The sequence below is a fragment of the Lotus japonicus genome, chromosome 1 (assembly GCF_012489685.1).
Source record: "Lotus japonicus ecotype B-129 chromosome 1, LjGifu_v1.2".
Taxonomy (NCBI): domain Eukaryota; kingdom Viridiplantae; phylum Streptophyta; class Magnoliopsida; order Fabales; family Fabaceae; genus Lotus; species Lotus japonicus.
The window spans coordinates 133,320,710-133,337,324 of NC_080041.1; the positions used below are offsets into that span (position 1 = coordinate 133,320,710).

At 35.5% G+C, this 16,615-nt stretch overlaps 2 protein-coding genes across 2 annotated transcripts; both read left to right on the forward strand.

Annotated features, from left to right (window-relative positions):
* The first annotated feature begins 1,678 nt into the window (after window positions 1-1,678).
* On the forward strand, window positions 1,679-8,176 carry LOC130732721 (vacuolar protein sorting-associated protein 51 homolog). The gene is made up of 20 exons (XM_057584714.1): window positions 1,679-1,934; window positions 2,037-2,176; window positions 2,299-2,353; window positions 2,425-2,532; window positions 2,726-2,824; window positions 2,966-3,043; window positions 3,338-3,415; window positions 3,685-3,789; window positions 4,116-4,216; window positions 4,293-4,360; window positions 4,956-5,029; window positions 5,172-5,238; window positions 5,528-5,637; window positions 5,794-6,063; window positions 6,182-6,298; window positions 6,645-6,716; window positions 6,809-6,859; window positions 7,151-7,384; window positions 7,475-7,651; window positions 7,793-8,176. The coding sequence occupies exons 1-20, from the start codon at window positions 1,749-1,751 to the stop codon at window positions 7,910-7,912; spliced, it is 2,310 nt and encodes a 769-aa protein (XP_057440697.1). The 5' UTR covers window positions 1,679-1,748; the 3' UTR covers window positions 7,913-8,176.
* A 2,656-nt stretch (window positions 8,177-10,832) lies between these two features.
* Window positions 10,833-16,386, forward strand: LOC130731056 (DNA replication licensing factor MCM7). Its single transcript, XM_057583244.1, has 15 exons — window positions 10,833-10,998; window positions 11,076-11,143; window positions 11,241-11,300; window positions 11,415-11,638; window positions 11,832-12,009; window positions 12,343-12,465; window positions 12,588-12,677; window positions 12,909-13,051; window positions 13,295-13,472; window positions 13,745-13,936; window positions 14,165-14,337; window positions 14,444-14,647; window positions 14,827-14,992; window positions 15,326-15,547; window positions 15,910-16,386. Exons 1-15 carry the CDS (start codon window positions 10,962-10,964, stop codon window positions 16,012-16,014), a joined length of 2,163 nt encoding a protein of 720 aa, XP_057439227.1. The 5' UTR covers window positions 10,833-10,961; the 3' UTR covers window positions 16,015-16,386.
* Window positions 16,387-16,615: the final 229 nt, after the last annotated feature.

Sequence of the window (16,615 nt, forward strand, 5' to 3'; positions counted from 1 at the left end):
AAAGTTGTCTCTGGTTAATATGAGTTTTTACCATGAGTGAGATTTAGTTTGAAGATTGAAGACATTGTTGGTTCATATTCTATTATTCTTTCTTGGTTCATCTTCAATACACTAGTAAACTCATCTCACACTTCTTCATCTTCGATTCTTCATCTTTCAAAGAGGAGGAACCCAAATATCACCCTTTTCGTCTTCCATTTTCGTTCTCCTTCACTGTTCAAGAGGATATTCATAAATCGCACAACACAGGACATGAAGATGAACGAAAATAGATAAAAATACATTAAAAATCAAAACTTTATGAACATGAACCTAGTAATTTCTGAACACGGTTCCGAAAATTCATTCAAAATTTAGAACTTTATGAAAATCATGAAGCAATAAGGCGATGAAAAAAAGAGAAGAGATCAATTGATATTTGTGAAGAAAACTAAACAATCAAACCCAAAAACAATGAATAATGAATACACCCTCCGGTCACATATATCAGCAAAATACACTTTTTAGGTTCATTCATTTAATGAATGTATCTAGTCGACTAGATACATTCATTAAATGAATGAACCTAAAAAGTGTTTTTTGCTTATATATGTGACCGGAGGGTGTATTAGCAAGGAAGAGCAATAGACAAAAAGCTTGAATCTTTTTTCAGCTTGAAGATAAAAAATCTATTTTTTCTCACATGAGAGAGCCACCGGGGTAATTAATGAAAAGCTTGAATCTTTCTTTAGCTAAACCAAACTTGTATATTAGTATATATATAAAGCACAAGATGTGCCAAGAGTAACAAATAGTACAGGCTCAAGGCCAGAGAAACGAAACAGAGAAAAAAGGGAGAAAGGAAAAAAAATGGGGGGAAAACATAGAACATGATCCTCTCCCTTAGCAACAGCCCCATGGCATCAGTTTTGCGCATTTCATAGCCATGGCTGGCGTCTGGAGCGAAGACATCTGAAAAGTGATTATGGGTTTCAGAGATTCGGACTCAAAGTTTGCATTTTTGGAGTGTTTTGGTGCGGCGGTGAGGACGCACCTGAGCGGGGTTGTTCAATGACATGGTGAGGGGATAGAGGATCTAGGGTTGAAAGAGGAAGTGGGTGGATTTGAGAAAGAGGATTTAGGATTGCTGGTGGGGGAGCAACTTGTCTCTCCTCCTCCCCATGAGAAGAACAATTGTAATATCACTTGAATGAGAGGGAGGTTAAAAAATTACTTTTGCGGTGGTAATTGATTTAGTTAGGGACCAGTTAGCAATTATATAAACATTTTTTTTTTCTAAAACAATATCATTTAAAAATCAATTCAGGATAAATGAAAAAGACATATCATTTAGTACATGTTTTGTTGCTAGTGGTTCAACTAGGCAGAGACATTATGTCTAATGATGAATAGTCAATACGAATAATGTTATGTTTACATATGATTTCCACCTCCACCTAGCATGATTAAGAAGAAAAATGAAAGAAATGAGTGATATGATATGTGATGTGACAGGAAATGTAGAGAGAGATAGAAAGAGAAATAAGTGGAAATGAGATGGAAGAGAAAGTGAGGTGTATATAAATCATTGCTCAGTCAATACTACTACTGCATTATAAGTAGCGAGATTTGCTGGTGGTTATGAAGGGAAAAGGTCGCGGGAGTCATTACTAATTTCATTCGCCACTGCATTCCTGTTATCAACTTCACAGATACACACACATTGGAGGAAAGGAAACACTACTACTAATCAAATCAAAACGAAGACAATGAGCTCCAACAACGACGAAGCGTTGGACGAGAAAGCAAAGAGAATGAGAGATCTTCTCTCCAGTTTCTACTCTCCAACCCGATCTTCTTCAACCTCCCCCAACTCCAACCCCTTTTCCAAACACCCCTCACCAGATGACATCAATTCTTCTTCCTTCCAACCCAATCACTACATCAACATTCTCGTAATTCATTCATTATGTTCATTCTCATTCTTCATTCATCAACATCACACAACACCATTCTCAATCATTGAAGAATGTGACTCTGTTTTTATTGTTTTGAAGGCACAAAAATCGAATCTGGAAGGGCTACTCCAGAGGCACGTTGAAATGGTAACCGAAATCAAGAATCTCGACACCGATTTGCAAACGCTCGTTTATGAGAATTACAACAAGTTCATCTGCGCTACCGATTCAATCAAGAGGTACATTACATTCATAGTTTTTCTTCTCATGCATTCGGTTGTTTTATATGCTCTTAATGTTGTATGATCTGTTTTGTTGAGAGTGATGTAAATTGTAAGGACAATGCATGTTTGTGAAACAGGATGAAAAGCAATATTTTGGGGATGGAGGCCAGTATGGAACACCTTCTTGAGAAGGTAAGCATTTATTAAGGAAAAAGAAAATTGAATAAGAGTTTATGAGCAATTCACATTTTTCATTGATGCAGATAATGTCTGTTCAGTCAAGGAGTGATGGTGTTAACACTTCTTTATCAGAAAATAGGGAGCATATAGAGAAATTGCACCTGACTTGCAATCTTCTTCGTAAAATTCAGGTATTATTGTTTTAAGTTGCTTATTGTCGTCACTGTTGTCCGGAATGATTATGTTTTTGGATGCCATTCCATGATACAAATTGTGTGTCCAGTGCTGAATTTGGTGATAACAATGAAATAACTGCTTGTCTAAATCTTTTATGTTATTGCTACGAGTGATGATTTTACGAGTTTTACCCTTGTGAACTTGCAGTTCATATATGACCTTCCTGATAGACTGGCCAAGTGCATCAAAGTTGAGGCCTATGCAAATGCAGTCAGGTTCTATACCGGTGCAATGCCAATTTTTAAGGTTGTTTTTTGGTTGATGTTATCACTAATTCATTCCCTTTTAGATGATTACTTTACCGCACAACTCAGAAACATTTTCATGTTAACACGAAGCATTTAAGCCTTAGATGAGGTATCTTTTTGTTTCTGTCTTCTCTATCAGGCATATGGAGACTCATCATTCAAAGATTGTAAGCAAGCATCTGAAGAAGCAATAGCTATCATAGTAAAAAATTTGCAGGTATAGTTCTTTCACATTTTTATGCGTTCTATATAATCTTATAGCTTGATATCTGATCCCTGTTAGATAGCTATATCTAATCTCAATTGGGCATCAAACTTATGATAAAACTGGATAAGATTGATTAGCTTGGCCTGTCCATCCTTTTAATCAACTTTTCTAAAAAAATGTTTATCATTTTTAAAATGCACTGAAGTTGAAGTCTATTATCTAATACTATGCTGAACAAGTAATTGGTGGTTATTTTCTTTCTGTGAAGTTTGCTTCATAATTTGACATTCTTTCTCCAAACAGGAAAAGGTATTTTCAGATTCTGAATCAACGCAAGTGAGAGCTGAGGCTGCTGTGCTCCTTAAGCAGTTGAATTTTCCGGTTCGTACTGTTTTTCTTTCTTAGATAACATTTTGTTCAAATTGAGAGTTGAGACATGATGGGCTTTTATGAAGTATTAATTATTTTCAAACTAATTGCGGTATGTGGTGAAAATTATATGTTGTAGAGTGCACGCGTTTTTCTTTTCTTGCATTTTGTGAGAGCTATAGAGATCAACCTTGTCTCAATCTCTCTTCCCCTGTCCCTTTCCATCGAGAATCAGTTAAGGGTATATCATATATGATGGTAGGTTTTATATTCGTTGGCAGGTGGACAATTTGAAGGCAAAGCTACGAGAGAATTTGGAGCATTTCCTTTCAGACACTCAGCTGATCCCTGAAGTAGAAGAGACTGTTTCACCCTCTTCTCATGAGGTGAATAGTGTTAGAGTATTACCCTTTTGCTTAATTTTCTTTTTTCCCAAACACATGTGTATAGATGTGCTTTTGTTGATTATCCTATCTTTGTTTACTTTGAATTCTGGTCAAGTTCTAAATTGCATGTCTAACTTTCATACAGTCATCCCTCGATTTATGAGATAAGGCTTGGTCATTGTGCTATTCCAGTTCAATATCTCTCTCTGGTTTTGTTTTATTCTAATTTACTTTTAGTTTTGCCTATATAACATATATACTTTGATAGTTATGGTTAGGATACTAATCAATTTAACATATGTTTCTACTCCTATTTCTTAACATAGGTAGCTATTTGTGAGTTTGTGGAGGCAATTCGTGCATTCCAAGTAATATTTCCTGATTCAGAAAAGCAATTAGTTAACCTTGCTCAAGAGTTAATTACCAAGTCAGTATCCGTACTTTATCATTAATTTAATACAAAGTATATAAATTTGCAAATTAACTTCTTAATTGTTTTCTAGGCGCTTCCTAATTATTGAGGAGTATGTAAAGACACGAATCTGTGGAGAAGATTTACTTGGTGTTCTTCGTAAGTAGTATGGCAGCCTCTTCTGGTTTTTCACTATTTTAGTTTTATGTTAGTTAATTTTTTTTTTTGAAAGATAGTTTAATTTCTTAAATCAACTAAACAATTTTATCTTGTTTGTTTTATATTATATGTTAGTTTTTCTTATAGACATCAAACAAACCTCTCATAATTTTTATAGTCACGATTTATGTAGCATTATTTGCTTCACTGCTTTTCATGGATGTATGCGATGCTTCTCTCATAAGTGATGATTCTATGGATCTATTTGGTTTTGTTTAGCCTTTCTGGAAGTCTTTTACTGCAATGCAGTGCATGTCTCTATTCTTATATATTGGATAATGCATTAAACTATGAGGTAAAGCTCACCATCATCTCTATTTGTAACAGATACATAAGCTTTTAATACTTTTTGGACCTTCTGGTATATCAAATAAATTTGAACAAGCGACTTCTATAGTATCATGCTTTTAATCCACTACTTAAGTACTATATTCATGTGTTCATAAGAAATATTTTCATGATTAAATTATATACAAGTGCTTTTGGAACTGATTTTGGTTTCTCATGTATAAAATTACGCTTGAACTGGGCTCAGGAGTTATCTGGAATGATGTGCTCCTAATGGATGAAGTCTTACAAGAAGCATCTCTCTACAATCATTCTCTTGAGGTCAAAGTTATTGGCTCCGATTGAATTTTACCAATAGATGTAGCTTTGAAGTCACCATTCTCCTTTTCTCCTCACCACCCGATCCTACTTAAAGTTCATGGTTAAAACTGGATTTTCATCAATTAGAATTTAATATTTCCAGGCTTCCAAGGTTGCTGTCAAGACGTATATTGGAAGTGTATTTTCTCATTTGATGCAAGATATCTCAGGTTAGTTGTATAACTTCGTAGAAAACTCCTGATTTTTAATTTCATCATTCAAGTTTGAAATATTTACCATACTATGGGACAAAAAAAGACATAAAATTCAAAGACTGTTGGTTTTAGCCAATATGACACCATGCTTGTGACATTGACCAAAAGCAGAAAATGGAGAACATTAGGTTGTATGTTAGATTGATGTTTAATATGTATATTCACCTGATTTACGTTAGCTACAAAAATAGATCACAGACAGTTGTCTTACTAACTGTGCTCTGAGTTAGCTTCTGTTTGGTAGATACCCTCTTAAAAGTACTGAAACGGGATGGAGCAGAGGAGCATTCCCTAGAAGTTGTTCTAGATGCTAGCATAAAAGCAGTTCTCGAAGGAGGCAGAGACTTTTTGCTGGTAAGCACATTTGTATACCTAGACTAATAGAAACAAGATTATAATTATGTATTTGTGTTGACCAATTTCACTGTTAAAAGTTTCCTATCATTTTTTTTCTGTTGTTTCATTTAGATTAATCTCTTTGTCTCTCTCTCTCTCTCTCGATAATTTCAGGATGTCCGCAGAATTCTAGATGACAATTTAGAGATCCTAAATGAACTAAGAGAGTTAATCTTTGATTGGGTTCAAGAAGGATTTCAAGACTTTTTTAGACAACTTGAAGTTCAGTTCCTATTGTTTTCAGGGAGAAAAACTTCTTTAGCTACCCAAAATCGTGAATTGGCAGAGGGCGTCCATGGTGACAAAGCTTTTCCAAGCCTTGTCCTAGTGTTGGCACGACTGTCTGTTATTATTGAACAAACTGCCATCCCAAAAATCACCAAGGCAAGGATCCACTTAATTGACTAGTATGATAATTAGTTCTCTAGAATGAATAAATTTTCTGGTTAATATTCCTTTCATATCTGTAGGGTGTGCCTTAAAATTTCCTTGTGATGTTTAGGAATTAGCAGCTTCCTTTTCTGGTGGGAATTTTCAAGGTTATGAATATGAACCTGGCTTTGTTCCTGAAGAGATCTCCCAAAAATTTAGGTCTGCCGGTGAAAAATTCTTGCATATGGTAATTTCAAGTTCATAATTTATTTTCAATGGAAATGCAATTTGTACGAGCCACTGTGTGTGTTACTATGCCTATTTCACTCCCTCCCTCATTTGTATTTCTCTAGTCATATACAAGCCTGCTCGCTATTTTGAAGCTTGGATTCAACAATGTTTGCCCTAAATAATTTTCCTACTTCAAAGGAAATGTAACTAATTTCCACTCTCTTTGATGGAGTATCAAGTTGAGCTGCCTATTTATTTTTACCCATGCTCACTCTTCCTTTTGTTTAATAATGTTTCTTCTATCAAAAGTATCTACAAGTTTATAAGCAGCATTTACACACTCTTTATTTGATTCTTTTTAGTACATAAATATGAAAACTCAGCGAATATCACTTCTCCTGAAGAAGAGGTTTACCACACCTTGTTGGGTAAAGGTCAGTATGCTATATACCTTTATTTCAAAAATAAAATTACAAGCTTTATCTTTGAAAGAGTTGAATATAAGTTTCTTCTATGCTTTGCGCAGCATAAGGAGCCAAGAGAAGTTCACATGTTTGTTGATTTGTTTCTTCAAGAGGTTAGTATCTGTCATTTTAAATCAATTGTCATTTGTCGCAATCGGGGTCGCGGCGGGACGGCGTAAAAAACAGAAGACATTGTATATTGTGTTCAACAAATTACAAGAAGCACACAAATAACAGAACTAGCGCCAAACAGAGATTAAAAGGAAAGAAATGTAGTTACTTGGTTGATGCAAGCTGTTGTCTCTACTCTTCTTCCACTCCTTCTGTTTCTACTTCTAAGGCTTGCTTGATGAGCCTTTCTTGTGTCGGGTTAATTTTCTTATTTCTCTTATTACACATTCCAGCTTGAAGTTATAGGTAATGAAGTGAAGGAGATTTTACCTCAAGGTATACGGAAGCACCACAGGGTTGATAGTACCGGAAGTAATGCTTCTTCAACAAGAAGCAACTCCTTTCGCGAAGAGAAGTTGACTCGATCAAATACTCTCAAGGGAAGGAGCCAGCAGCTTTTGGAAACACACCTAGCCAAACTGTTCAAGCAAAAAGTTGAAATTTTCACAAAAGTGGAGTATACACAGGTATTGAATAATCATCAAAATAGAGATGCAACATTTAAATAATTGGTTGCACGAAATTTTTCTTACTAATGTTTTGCTTGCAAACTGCAGGAATCAGTCATTATGACCATTGTTAAATTGTGCCTTAAAAGTTTACAAGAATTTGTTCGATTCCAGACTTTTAATAGGAGTGGATTTCAGCAAATTCAGTTAGATATTCAGTTCTTAAGGACCCCTATAAAAGAAATAGTTGAAGATGAAGCTGCAATGGATTTCTTGCTTGATGAGGTTGGAAAAATAATCTGACCATGTGTTTTAACATTTTCAAATTGTTGTTCATTGTTATAAATTATTTTTCTATGGAATTTTTTCCTCTATTGTTTGGTGTTCCTATTTATCTGTTCTGTATCTTTTTTTTTTGTGGCACAGGTGATTGTTGCTGCTACAGAGCGATGCCTTGATCCAATTTCATTGGAGCCGCCCATATTAGAAAGACTTATAGGAGCAAAGCTGGCAAAAACCAAGGAACAAGATACAATCTCTTCATAAAACATGCTTTGGATGTGGGAGCTATGACTATGATTATGCTGACCTTTCAGCATCAGAGACCATGTTTTCTTTACAATTTTCAATAATTTTTCCCTATGGCGTTTCTAGCCCGCATTCTTCATTGAAAAAAACCTATAGGTTAGAAAATTTTGCTCAATAAGTAAAGTTCAAGCTTTTTTTAAGTGTATGTAAAAACTTACCTATATTATGCGCATCCATAACGACTTGGATTTTGGAGCGTCACAAAAAAACTTATCTGCTTTATTTGAGAGCTAGTCTTATTCAAAATTAGATTTGTAAATATTTTTTCAAGTTAAGTTGGATTTTTAAATAGGATACAACAAGTTGGATCTTAATAAAAAAATAATACTAAATAATGATTTAACTAATTTGAAGTAATAAATACAAGAAGAGCACTTTAAAAATTGTCATTTGAGTAACTTCATAATTTACCATAGATTTACATATATTTTGTCACAAACTCAACTATTGATTTTCTAAACCCGATTACTTTTGTATTTCATTATCTAAAGTGCACCATTACACTTTAAATGGTGTAAATAAATTAATTGTGTAGACTATATTAAAGCTCTAAATTTAAATATGTGTTAAACACATTTAAGATAAAAACTTGCGGCTTCATTTTCATCTCTGTTCATTATGAATAAATTAGAGAGTGTAGAAGCAAACATTTGAAATAAGAAAAGAAACTACAGCAGTTCTGCTGTAAACTTTTGTCAGCTTATTTGCGACGGAAAACAAATCCGTCACAAAGTCCTTGCCAGTGAGATTTGCGACGCAAGTAAATCCGTCACAGATCTTGTGACGGAAAATAAAGGATCCGTGGCAAAATTTGTGACAAAAATAAACTCGTAACAATACTCGTGACGGAAAATAAATTCGTCACAATACTCGTGACGGAAAATATATCCGTCCCAAAGTTTACGACGGAAAATTATTCCGCCACAATTTCCTTCCTTACCCAGCGGTAAGGAAAATATATCCGTCACCGTATTTGCGACGAAAATTGTATCTGTCACAAAGTCATTGCTAGCGGGTTTACGATGGAAGGTAAAGCCGTTACGATATTTTGCGACGGAACAAAATCTTGTCAACAAGTTTCCAACTGAAAGTAAGTCCATCCTTGTCAGCGTGTTTGCGACGGAATATAAATCCGTCACAAATATCGAGCTAACTTAAATTCGGGCTGGCCCATCCTAGCAATGTCGAACAGGTTGGGCCATTGAGGCAAACTATTTTTTAAATTTTTTAAAAAGGAATAAAATATTTACTACTATTTGGTCAGTTATTTTTTATTTCTTAATAAAATGATTTCTCAGCTCAGGAAAAAAATGCACTTAATAACAAAAAAAAAGATGATACAACATTAACATATGTCTAGTTTTATTCTATTCTAACTATTTATTTCAATATGGTTATAATTTTTTCCTCTTGTAAAAAAATGGCTATATTTAATGAAAACTGTAAAAATGAAAAAAAATGTAGCAGCCCCGACTCACATTAGGTTAAGACTATCAGCAATGGTGTTTAAATGGGTATGTTGAATGTTGAAATGAGTATGTAATGGTGTTTAATGGGTATGTTGAAAGTTGAAAGGGGGAGATAGGTGTTGAAAAAATTCAACACTTGTTAAACCTGCCCTCGGTGACACGTGGCACGGCCTGGTTGGTGAATGCCAGGCGCGTGCCACACACGCGCAGACAAGGTGCGTTAGCAGCAGAATTGGCAGGTTGTGGGTCCCAGGGCGTCCGGTGGTGGGACGCGTGGCACGCGTCGGTTGGGCACCGACAGGCGCGTGCGTGCCACGCGTCAGAGGAGAGAGAGATGGTTGCAGTTGGGACGCGTGTCAGGCGTTGATTGGTCCGGACGATTTTCTTTTATCCTAATCTTTCCAACTCAATTATTTCATTTAAAAAAAAATTAAAAAAATTTAAAAATTTTACCAAAATTCATGATTTTTTTTCTCTATAAATAGAGACTTGGTTCGTTTGATTTGGACACAGAAAAAAAAAACCAAGTTTTCCATCATCTTATTCATCTTATTATCTTTCTACTATCCCCTTTGCTTTGAAATGGATCCCAACAAGTACCATTTCAACACCCAGAATTCTTCTAACCAAATTCTCAACAATTGTCTTGCATTTTAAGTTAAGCAAATAAAATGTATTATTGTGTGCTTAGTTTCTTTTCTTCCATTTGAAGTTAATAAAATAAAATAAATTATTGTGTATATTTTTTTAAAAAAATATTAAATTGTTAAGTGTTTTAATTTAATTTACGTTAAAAAAATATTACGTTAATTTAATTTAATTAAAAAAAAACATTAAATTAAATTAAATCGATAATAGTTTATTTAATTTAATTTTTATTGAAAATTTTAATTTTATGAAATCATAAAAATAAAAATATAAAATTAAATCAAAATATGAAATAAAAAAAGTGGTGGGGTAGGGGGTAGGGTGTTGAATGAAAAACCATTGGAGTGGGTAAAAGTTGAATGAAGTGTTGAACCGGAGAGAGAAGGTGATGTGGAGTGTTGGGAAGAGAAAAAGTGGAGTGTTGGGAAGAGAAAAAGTGGAGTGTTGAGGGTGTTGAATGTTGAAACCATTGGAGATAGTCTAACCCATTGGTTGACTCATTTTGACAAGCTTGATGCTATGTTTGGCTTAAGAGAGAAAGTGAGAAAAGAGAAATCGAATAGAAAAATCCGTAAGGATAATTGTTGATTATTTAAGTTGTTTGATATAAATGAAATAAAAGATAAAGTGAAGTTGTAATTAAAAAAAGAAAAAGAAAAAGAAAAAGAAAAAGAAGATGGTAGCAGCATATCCCAGCCTCACATTATTGATAGGTTACAGTGGAGCCGATAGCAGCATATCCCACCCCATTTCCCGCCAAACCTTGCTTCATCGTTTATAGGTTTCGCGCCCATTTCTCAGACTCACTATCTCCACCATTTTCCTCCGCCGCTCTCTCTTTCTCTCCGCTTCTCCGATTCTCCCTGCAACGGTCTCTACCCTATCAAACCATGACCACCAAAGGCCTCAATTTCGATGCAGACACAGGTAAACCTTCCCCCTTCCCCTTCAATTCCATTTTCTTCGTCGTCTTCCGATTAAACCCATTCGTTTTTTCTCCACAGCCATGGCCAGAGAGTTTCTCTCCAACTTCGCAGATGACCATGGCGATGCCAAATACATGAAGATCCTTGTAAGTCCTATCTCTCAACAGTAAACTCAACTCCAGTTAACCACGCTGCTTAACCCTAATCCCCTTTTTCTCATTTTTCAATTTTCCCCCTTTTCAGCAAGACGTCGCAAATCACAAATTCCGAGCAATAAACATCGAGCTCGAGGACTTAATTAACGTAAACTTCCTATCTTCCTTTTTGTTCAACATGGGTTTGTAAATTTCTAATCAAAATAACTGCTTTTGCTTTTTCTGTTTGTTTGTTTTTCATTTGGTTTTGTGTGTGTTTCAGTATAAGGATCTGGATGAAGAGTTTCTGAACCGTGTTATTGAGAATACCAGAAGGTATATTGGGATTTTCGCCGATGCTATCGACGAGCTCATGCCGGCTCCCACTGAGACCTTTACTGATGATGATCATGACATATTGATGACTCAGAGATCTGATGAAGGGACCGAAGGAGCTGATGGTTCCGACCCGCGTCAGAGGATGCCTCCTGAGATCAGGCGATACTAGTGAGATTTCATTCTTAGCTTTGTGTTCAAATTTTACACCCATGATTGCTCAGTTTTGTTTCACAAGACCAATTAATTAGGTTTAGCTTGTGATGGAGTTTTCAATGGGCATGGACGGGTATTATGTGAGGGTTGTTTATGCCTAAGCTTTTATATGACAGCCCTAATATTATTACCTGGTGGTGTATTGCAGTGAAGTTTACATCAGTGCAGCTTCAAAAGGACAGCCATTTACAATTAGGGAGGTGAAGGCTTCCAACATTGGTCAGCTTGTAAGGATATCTGGCATTGTGACTCGTTGCTCAGATGTTAAACCACTGATGCAAGTGGCTGTGTACACGTGTGAGGAATGTGGTTTCGAAATTTACCAGGTAATTCATGAAAGAACTGCTTGAACTTTAGTTTTGATGTCCTCGTGTACTAAAAGGTTTTATGATGAAGAAGGGAAATGAAAGAACTACAGTAGGAGTTTGGCTTGCCATGACTCACAAAATTCCTTAAAATTTCTTGATTTTAATCCCCGCCATTATGATTTGGTTGCTAGGATGTTAAGCTTTGATATTTAAAGTACTATTACAATCTATTTAACCTTGTTAGTTTTTTGTCATGGATTTTTTCTTCTTTTGTGGGGTATGCCTAGGTTGTTATGGAATTTATGTGCCAATAGGTCTTTGACTTGGTTGTTTTCTCCCCTTCCTAAACAGGAAGTCACAGCTCGAGTCTTCATGCCTTTGTTTGAGTGTCCATCAGGGCGCTGTAAGACAAATGCAAATAAGGGGAATGTCATCCTTCAACTGAGAGCATCAAAGTTTTTGAGGTTTCAAGAGGTTTGTACTCTGTCTTTTGCAGGACTATATGCCCTGATGCATGCTTAATTACTCTTTGTGCGTTCCTGTTCAATTGCTTATTAACTCAAGCATGAGAAATTTGCTATATGGTTAAACTGCAGGCAAAAGTTCAAGAGTTAGCTGAACATGTTCCGAAAGGCCATATTCCAAGAACGATGACTGTTCACTTTAGGGGAGAACTCACAAGAAAGGTTGGCTATTTTTTGCCAATTGCATTGGACTAATAGTTTCTATATCAAATATTATCAAGTACCTGAAATTGTGTTAAGTACATAGTTGAATTGTCTTTAGTATATTGACTTATCATTGCAACCATTTTAAGTTATTGGCTTGCTGATAACTAACTGATTTTCTGTTACTGAACTTTAAGTGGCTAATTTTCAGTGACTGTTTATTAACTAAGGCTTGTTATGCATTGTCAGGTAGCTCCAGGTGATGTGGTTGAATTATCTGGGATTTTTCTTCCTATGCCTTACACTGGTTTTAGAGCAATGCGGGCTGGCCTAGTTGCTGACACGTACTTAGAGGCCATGTCTGTAACTCATTTCAAGAAAAAATATGAAGAGTAAGTTACTTTTCAGATCTTAATTGATAATAGATGGCACCTTTTCTTTTCCATCCCAGTTTCTGTATAGTAGTTTGTCTTGGACTTATTTATGTGCTGCTTGGCTTTGTGTCCACTGTGATATTGACATATTGTTATAACCCGCTTGCTCATAATAAAATCCATACAGTAGCTACTGGATAATCTTATTTAAAATAATTTGGGATAACATAGAAGGTGCCTAATTGGTTAATTCTGTCATAGATATGAACTTCAAGGAGATGAGGAAAAGCAGATAGCAAGTTTATCAGAAGATGGTGACATCTACAATAAGTTGGCACGGTCACTAGCCCCTGAAATTTTTGGACATGAAGATATTAAAAAAGCACTGCTTCTTCTTCTTGTTGGTGCTCCCCATCGGAACTTGAAAGATGGGATGAAGGTGATGAATTATGTTTCTATAAATTGGTGGGCTTAAACTTTTTATTTATAAAATTCAAGTTGGATTAGTAGGGATTCAGACATGAAGTAGTTTATTGAACTTACAATGGCATCAGTGTCTTGTATGGAATTTGTGCTTTCTTCTCTCCTTATTGTGCTACTGGTTATACTTTCTGTTAAGCTTATTTTGCATTGTGTTTGATTTATCATTTTGTATGAAATATCATATACATGATTAAACCACTAAATATCATAGTTTTCATTTAATTGCAGATCAGAGGAGATTTACATATATGTTTGATGGGTGATCCTGGTGTTGCCAAGAGTCAGCTTCTTAAACATATAATCAATGTAGCACCCAGGGGTGTGTACACTACTGGCAGAGGAAGTAGTGGGGTTGGTCTGACTGCTGCTGTTCAGAAAGATCCTGTGACAAATGAGTTTGTCTTGGAAGGCGGGGCATTGGTAATGGAAACTTGTTTTTCAAGTCTAGTATTTCTTTCTATCCATATTGTGACTATGTTATACTTTAGGTTGTAAAAAGTAAAAACTAGAAAAACAAGGTGAGACACTTGAAATGCTGTCAGACAGTACTGGTTGAATGAAGATGGGAAATGAGTCATGTGTGGAACCACTTCTTTAGCTCCTATAGGCTATATCTATACATTCTATGACAGAATATTCTGATTTCAGGTGCTAGCAGATATGGGCATCTGCGCTATTGATGAATTTGACAAGATGGATGAATCGGATCGTACTGCTATCCATGAAGTTATGGAACAACAGACTGTTAGCATTGCCAAGGCTGGAATCACTACATCGCTGAATGCAAGGACTGCTGTGCTTGCTGCAGCTAATCCAGCATGGTATTATTTTTTCCTTATTTTTTTCATCTTTAAGTGGCAGATAACATTTTATCAAGGTGCATTATGTGCTTCCAAAATCTAATTTTGTTCATATTTTATTGTGAAGGGGAAGATATGATCTAAGACGAACTCCAGCTGAAAATATTAATCTTCCTCCTGCCCTCCTATCAAGATTTGATCTGCTGTGGTTAATCCTTGATCGGGCAGATATGGATACTGATCTTGAAATGGCCAGGCATGTTGTCTATGTCCACCAAAATAAAGAGTCTCCCGCTCTGGGATTCACTCCTCTTGAGCCATCTGTTCTCCGGTAAGTACAGAAGACAGACTGCTAATTCTTTTTTAATAAAAGCAAGATTGAGTTTTATTGCACATATCTTGCCCATTTGATTTATGGCTCTGAACACTCTTGTTCTTCATGTGTCTGTGTCAATGTTCTTTTTGCTAGAGAGAATGTTACAAACTAAATTATGTGTTGCTTTTATGTAGTGCATACATATCAGCTGCAAGAAGGTTGTCTCCTAGTGTCCCAAGGGAACTGGAAGAGTATATTGCTAGTGCATATTCAAGCATTCGTCAAGAAGAAGCAAGGTCTAATGCTCCCCACTCTTATACAACTGTCAGAACATTGCTCAGTATTCTCCGCATATCAACTGTAAGTCTTTCTTCGTCTCCTCATTTTTTTACCAGGTGATACTGTTAGTTTCTTTAGCAGCGCATAAAATTATGTTTAAAAGAGGCAAATGATAGAAGTAATCAGGCATTTAGGGTTATATTGATTTTTCTCTGATGGTGATGATTTATGTGCATACTTTATCAGCTGAAAATATATCAATAAATCATGAAGAGTGCAGTGTTTAAAATAAAAATTTAATAACCAAATTAACAATTTCTGGCCTTAAGAACTGTACCTAATTAGTCAGATAGAAAGACACTGAAAATTACTTATATTTCTGAGCAAAATTATTCCTTTATAATTTCTAAACAGGCACTAGCAAGACTCCGTTTTTCTGACACTGTTGCTCAGAGTGATGTGGACGAGGCACTGAGGTTAATGCAGATGTCAAAATTCTCTTTGTACTCAGATGAGCGTCAAAAATCTGGTCTGGATGCCATATCTGATATATATTCCGTACTGCGAGATGAAGCTGCCAGAAGCAAGCAAATGGATATCAGCTATGCCCGTGCATTGAATTGGATATCTAGGAAGGTGAGATCCCCACCCAAAGCTGAATTTTATTGTGTTGCAAAAAAAGTACTTTAACCATTGAATTCTATTGGCGAACAAATGAATAACCGAGTTTATGGTCATCATGATATCTTTTAAGGCTGGCTTTTGTTGAATAACTGAGTTTATGGTCGTCATGATATCTTTTATTCCATTATTTGTTGTAAGAATAGGAAAAGTGAGTTAAAATTTACACTATACACTAGAGAGACTAATAGTGTAGTGATACTCATTTTGTTTTGGTCTTGTGAAATAGGGATAGGCCCTTTTGTCAATGAGATACTTGTTTAGTTTCCCCTCCTAGGTAATATCTTTTGACCCCATTTGTTATTTATTTCGAACAGGGATACAGCGAGGCTCAGTTGAAAGAATGTTTGGAAGAGTATGCAGCATTAAATGTATGGCAGATACATCCTCACACCTTCGACATACGATTTATTGATGCTTGATGCTTCCTTTCCCCCCCCATCAAAGCATGGTTTGCCTGCAGCAATCTGGTTTTATACCGGGATTAGTGTTCAGTGGAACTTAGAAAATGATAGTACCTTGTAATGTGGTTTGATTTTACTTTGGTGATGTAGGTTCTTAGTATAGTTTAAGTTAGAAAGGCATTCTTGTTTGGTGTAACCGCTTAATTAAATTTCATATCCTGTTAGAAGTACATTTTTTTGGGTCCAAGAATCAGGTTGCTTCTTAATCATAAAATCTAGAACGGGAACAAAGCAACATTGCATGAAGCCTCCTAGGTTTGAAATGTCTAGAGGCTTAAATGTTGATCTTAATGTATGCTTCCATAAATATGTAGAAGCTTTACCAAGCCAGCCGTCTGCCTTTTGGAACGTCATCTGCAAAATGATAACGTAATGCTGCAAATGTTGAGGTTTATTTCAGAATACTATACATATACATGATTACATATCTACATCATTCTAACTTAAGTTGAAGTACCAAATTACAAAGGTTCCATAAGTTAAATTCCTAAAACCATAGTAAAAAATATATAAAATTTACTTATAATTTGTTTTATCGAGTAATTTGTTAGTTTGATCT

Bases quoted from the DNA above. Each gene is read 5' to 3' on its own strand.
- LOC130732721 (XM_057584714.1), top strand. From the start codon at position 1,749: ATGAGCTCCAACAACGACGAAGCGTTGGACGAGAAAGCAAAGAGAATG. The intron at 5,239-5,527 runs GTTAGTTGTATA...TCTGTTTGGTAG, and splicing joins TTTGATGCAAGATATCTCAG to ATACCCTCTTAAAAGTACTG. The intron at 7,385-7,474 runs GTATTGAATAAT...TGCAAACTGCAG, and splicing joins CAAAAGTGGAGTATACACAG to GAATCAGTCATTATGACCAT.
- LOC130731056 (XM_057583244.1), top strand. From the start codon at position 10,962: ATGACCACCAAAGGCCTCAATTTCGATGCAGACACAG. The intron at 10,999-11,075 runs GTAAACCTTCCC...TTTTCTCCACAG, and splicing joins CAATTTCGATGCAGACACAG to CCATGGCCAGAGAGTTTCTC. The intron at 13,937-14,164 runs GTAATGGAAACT...TTCTGATTTCAG, and splicing joins TCTTGGAAGGCGGGGCATTG to GTGCTAGCAGATATGGGCAT.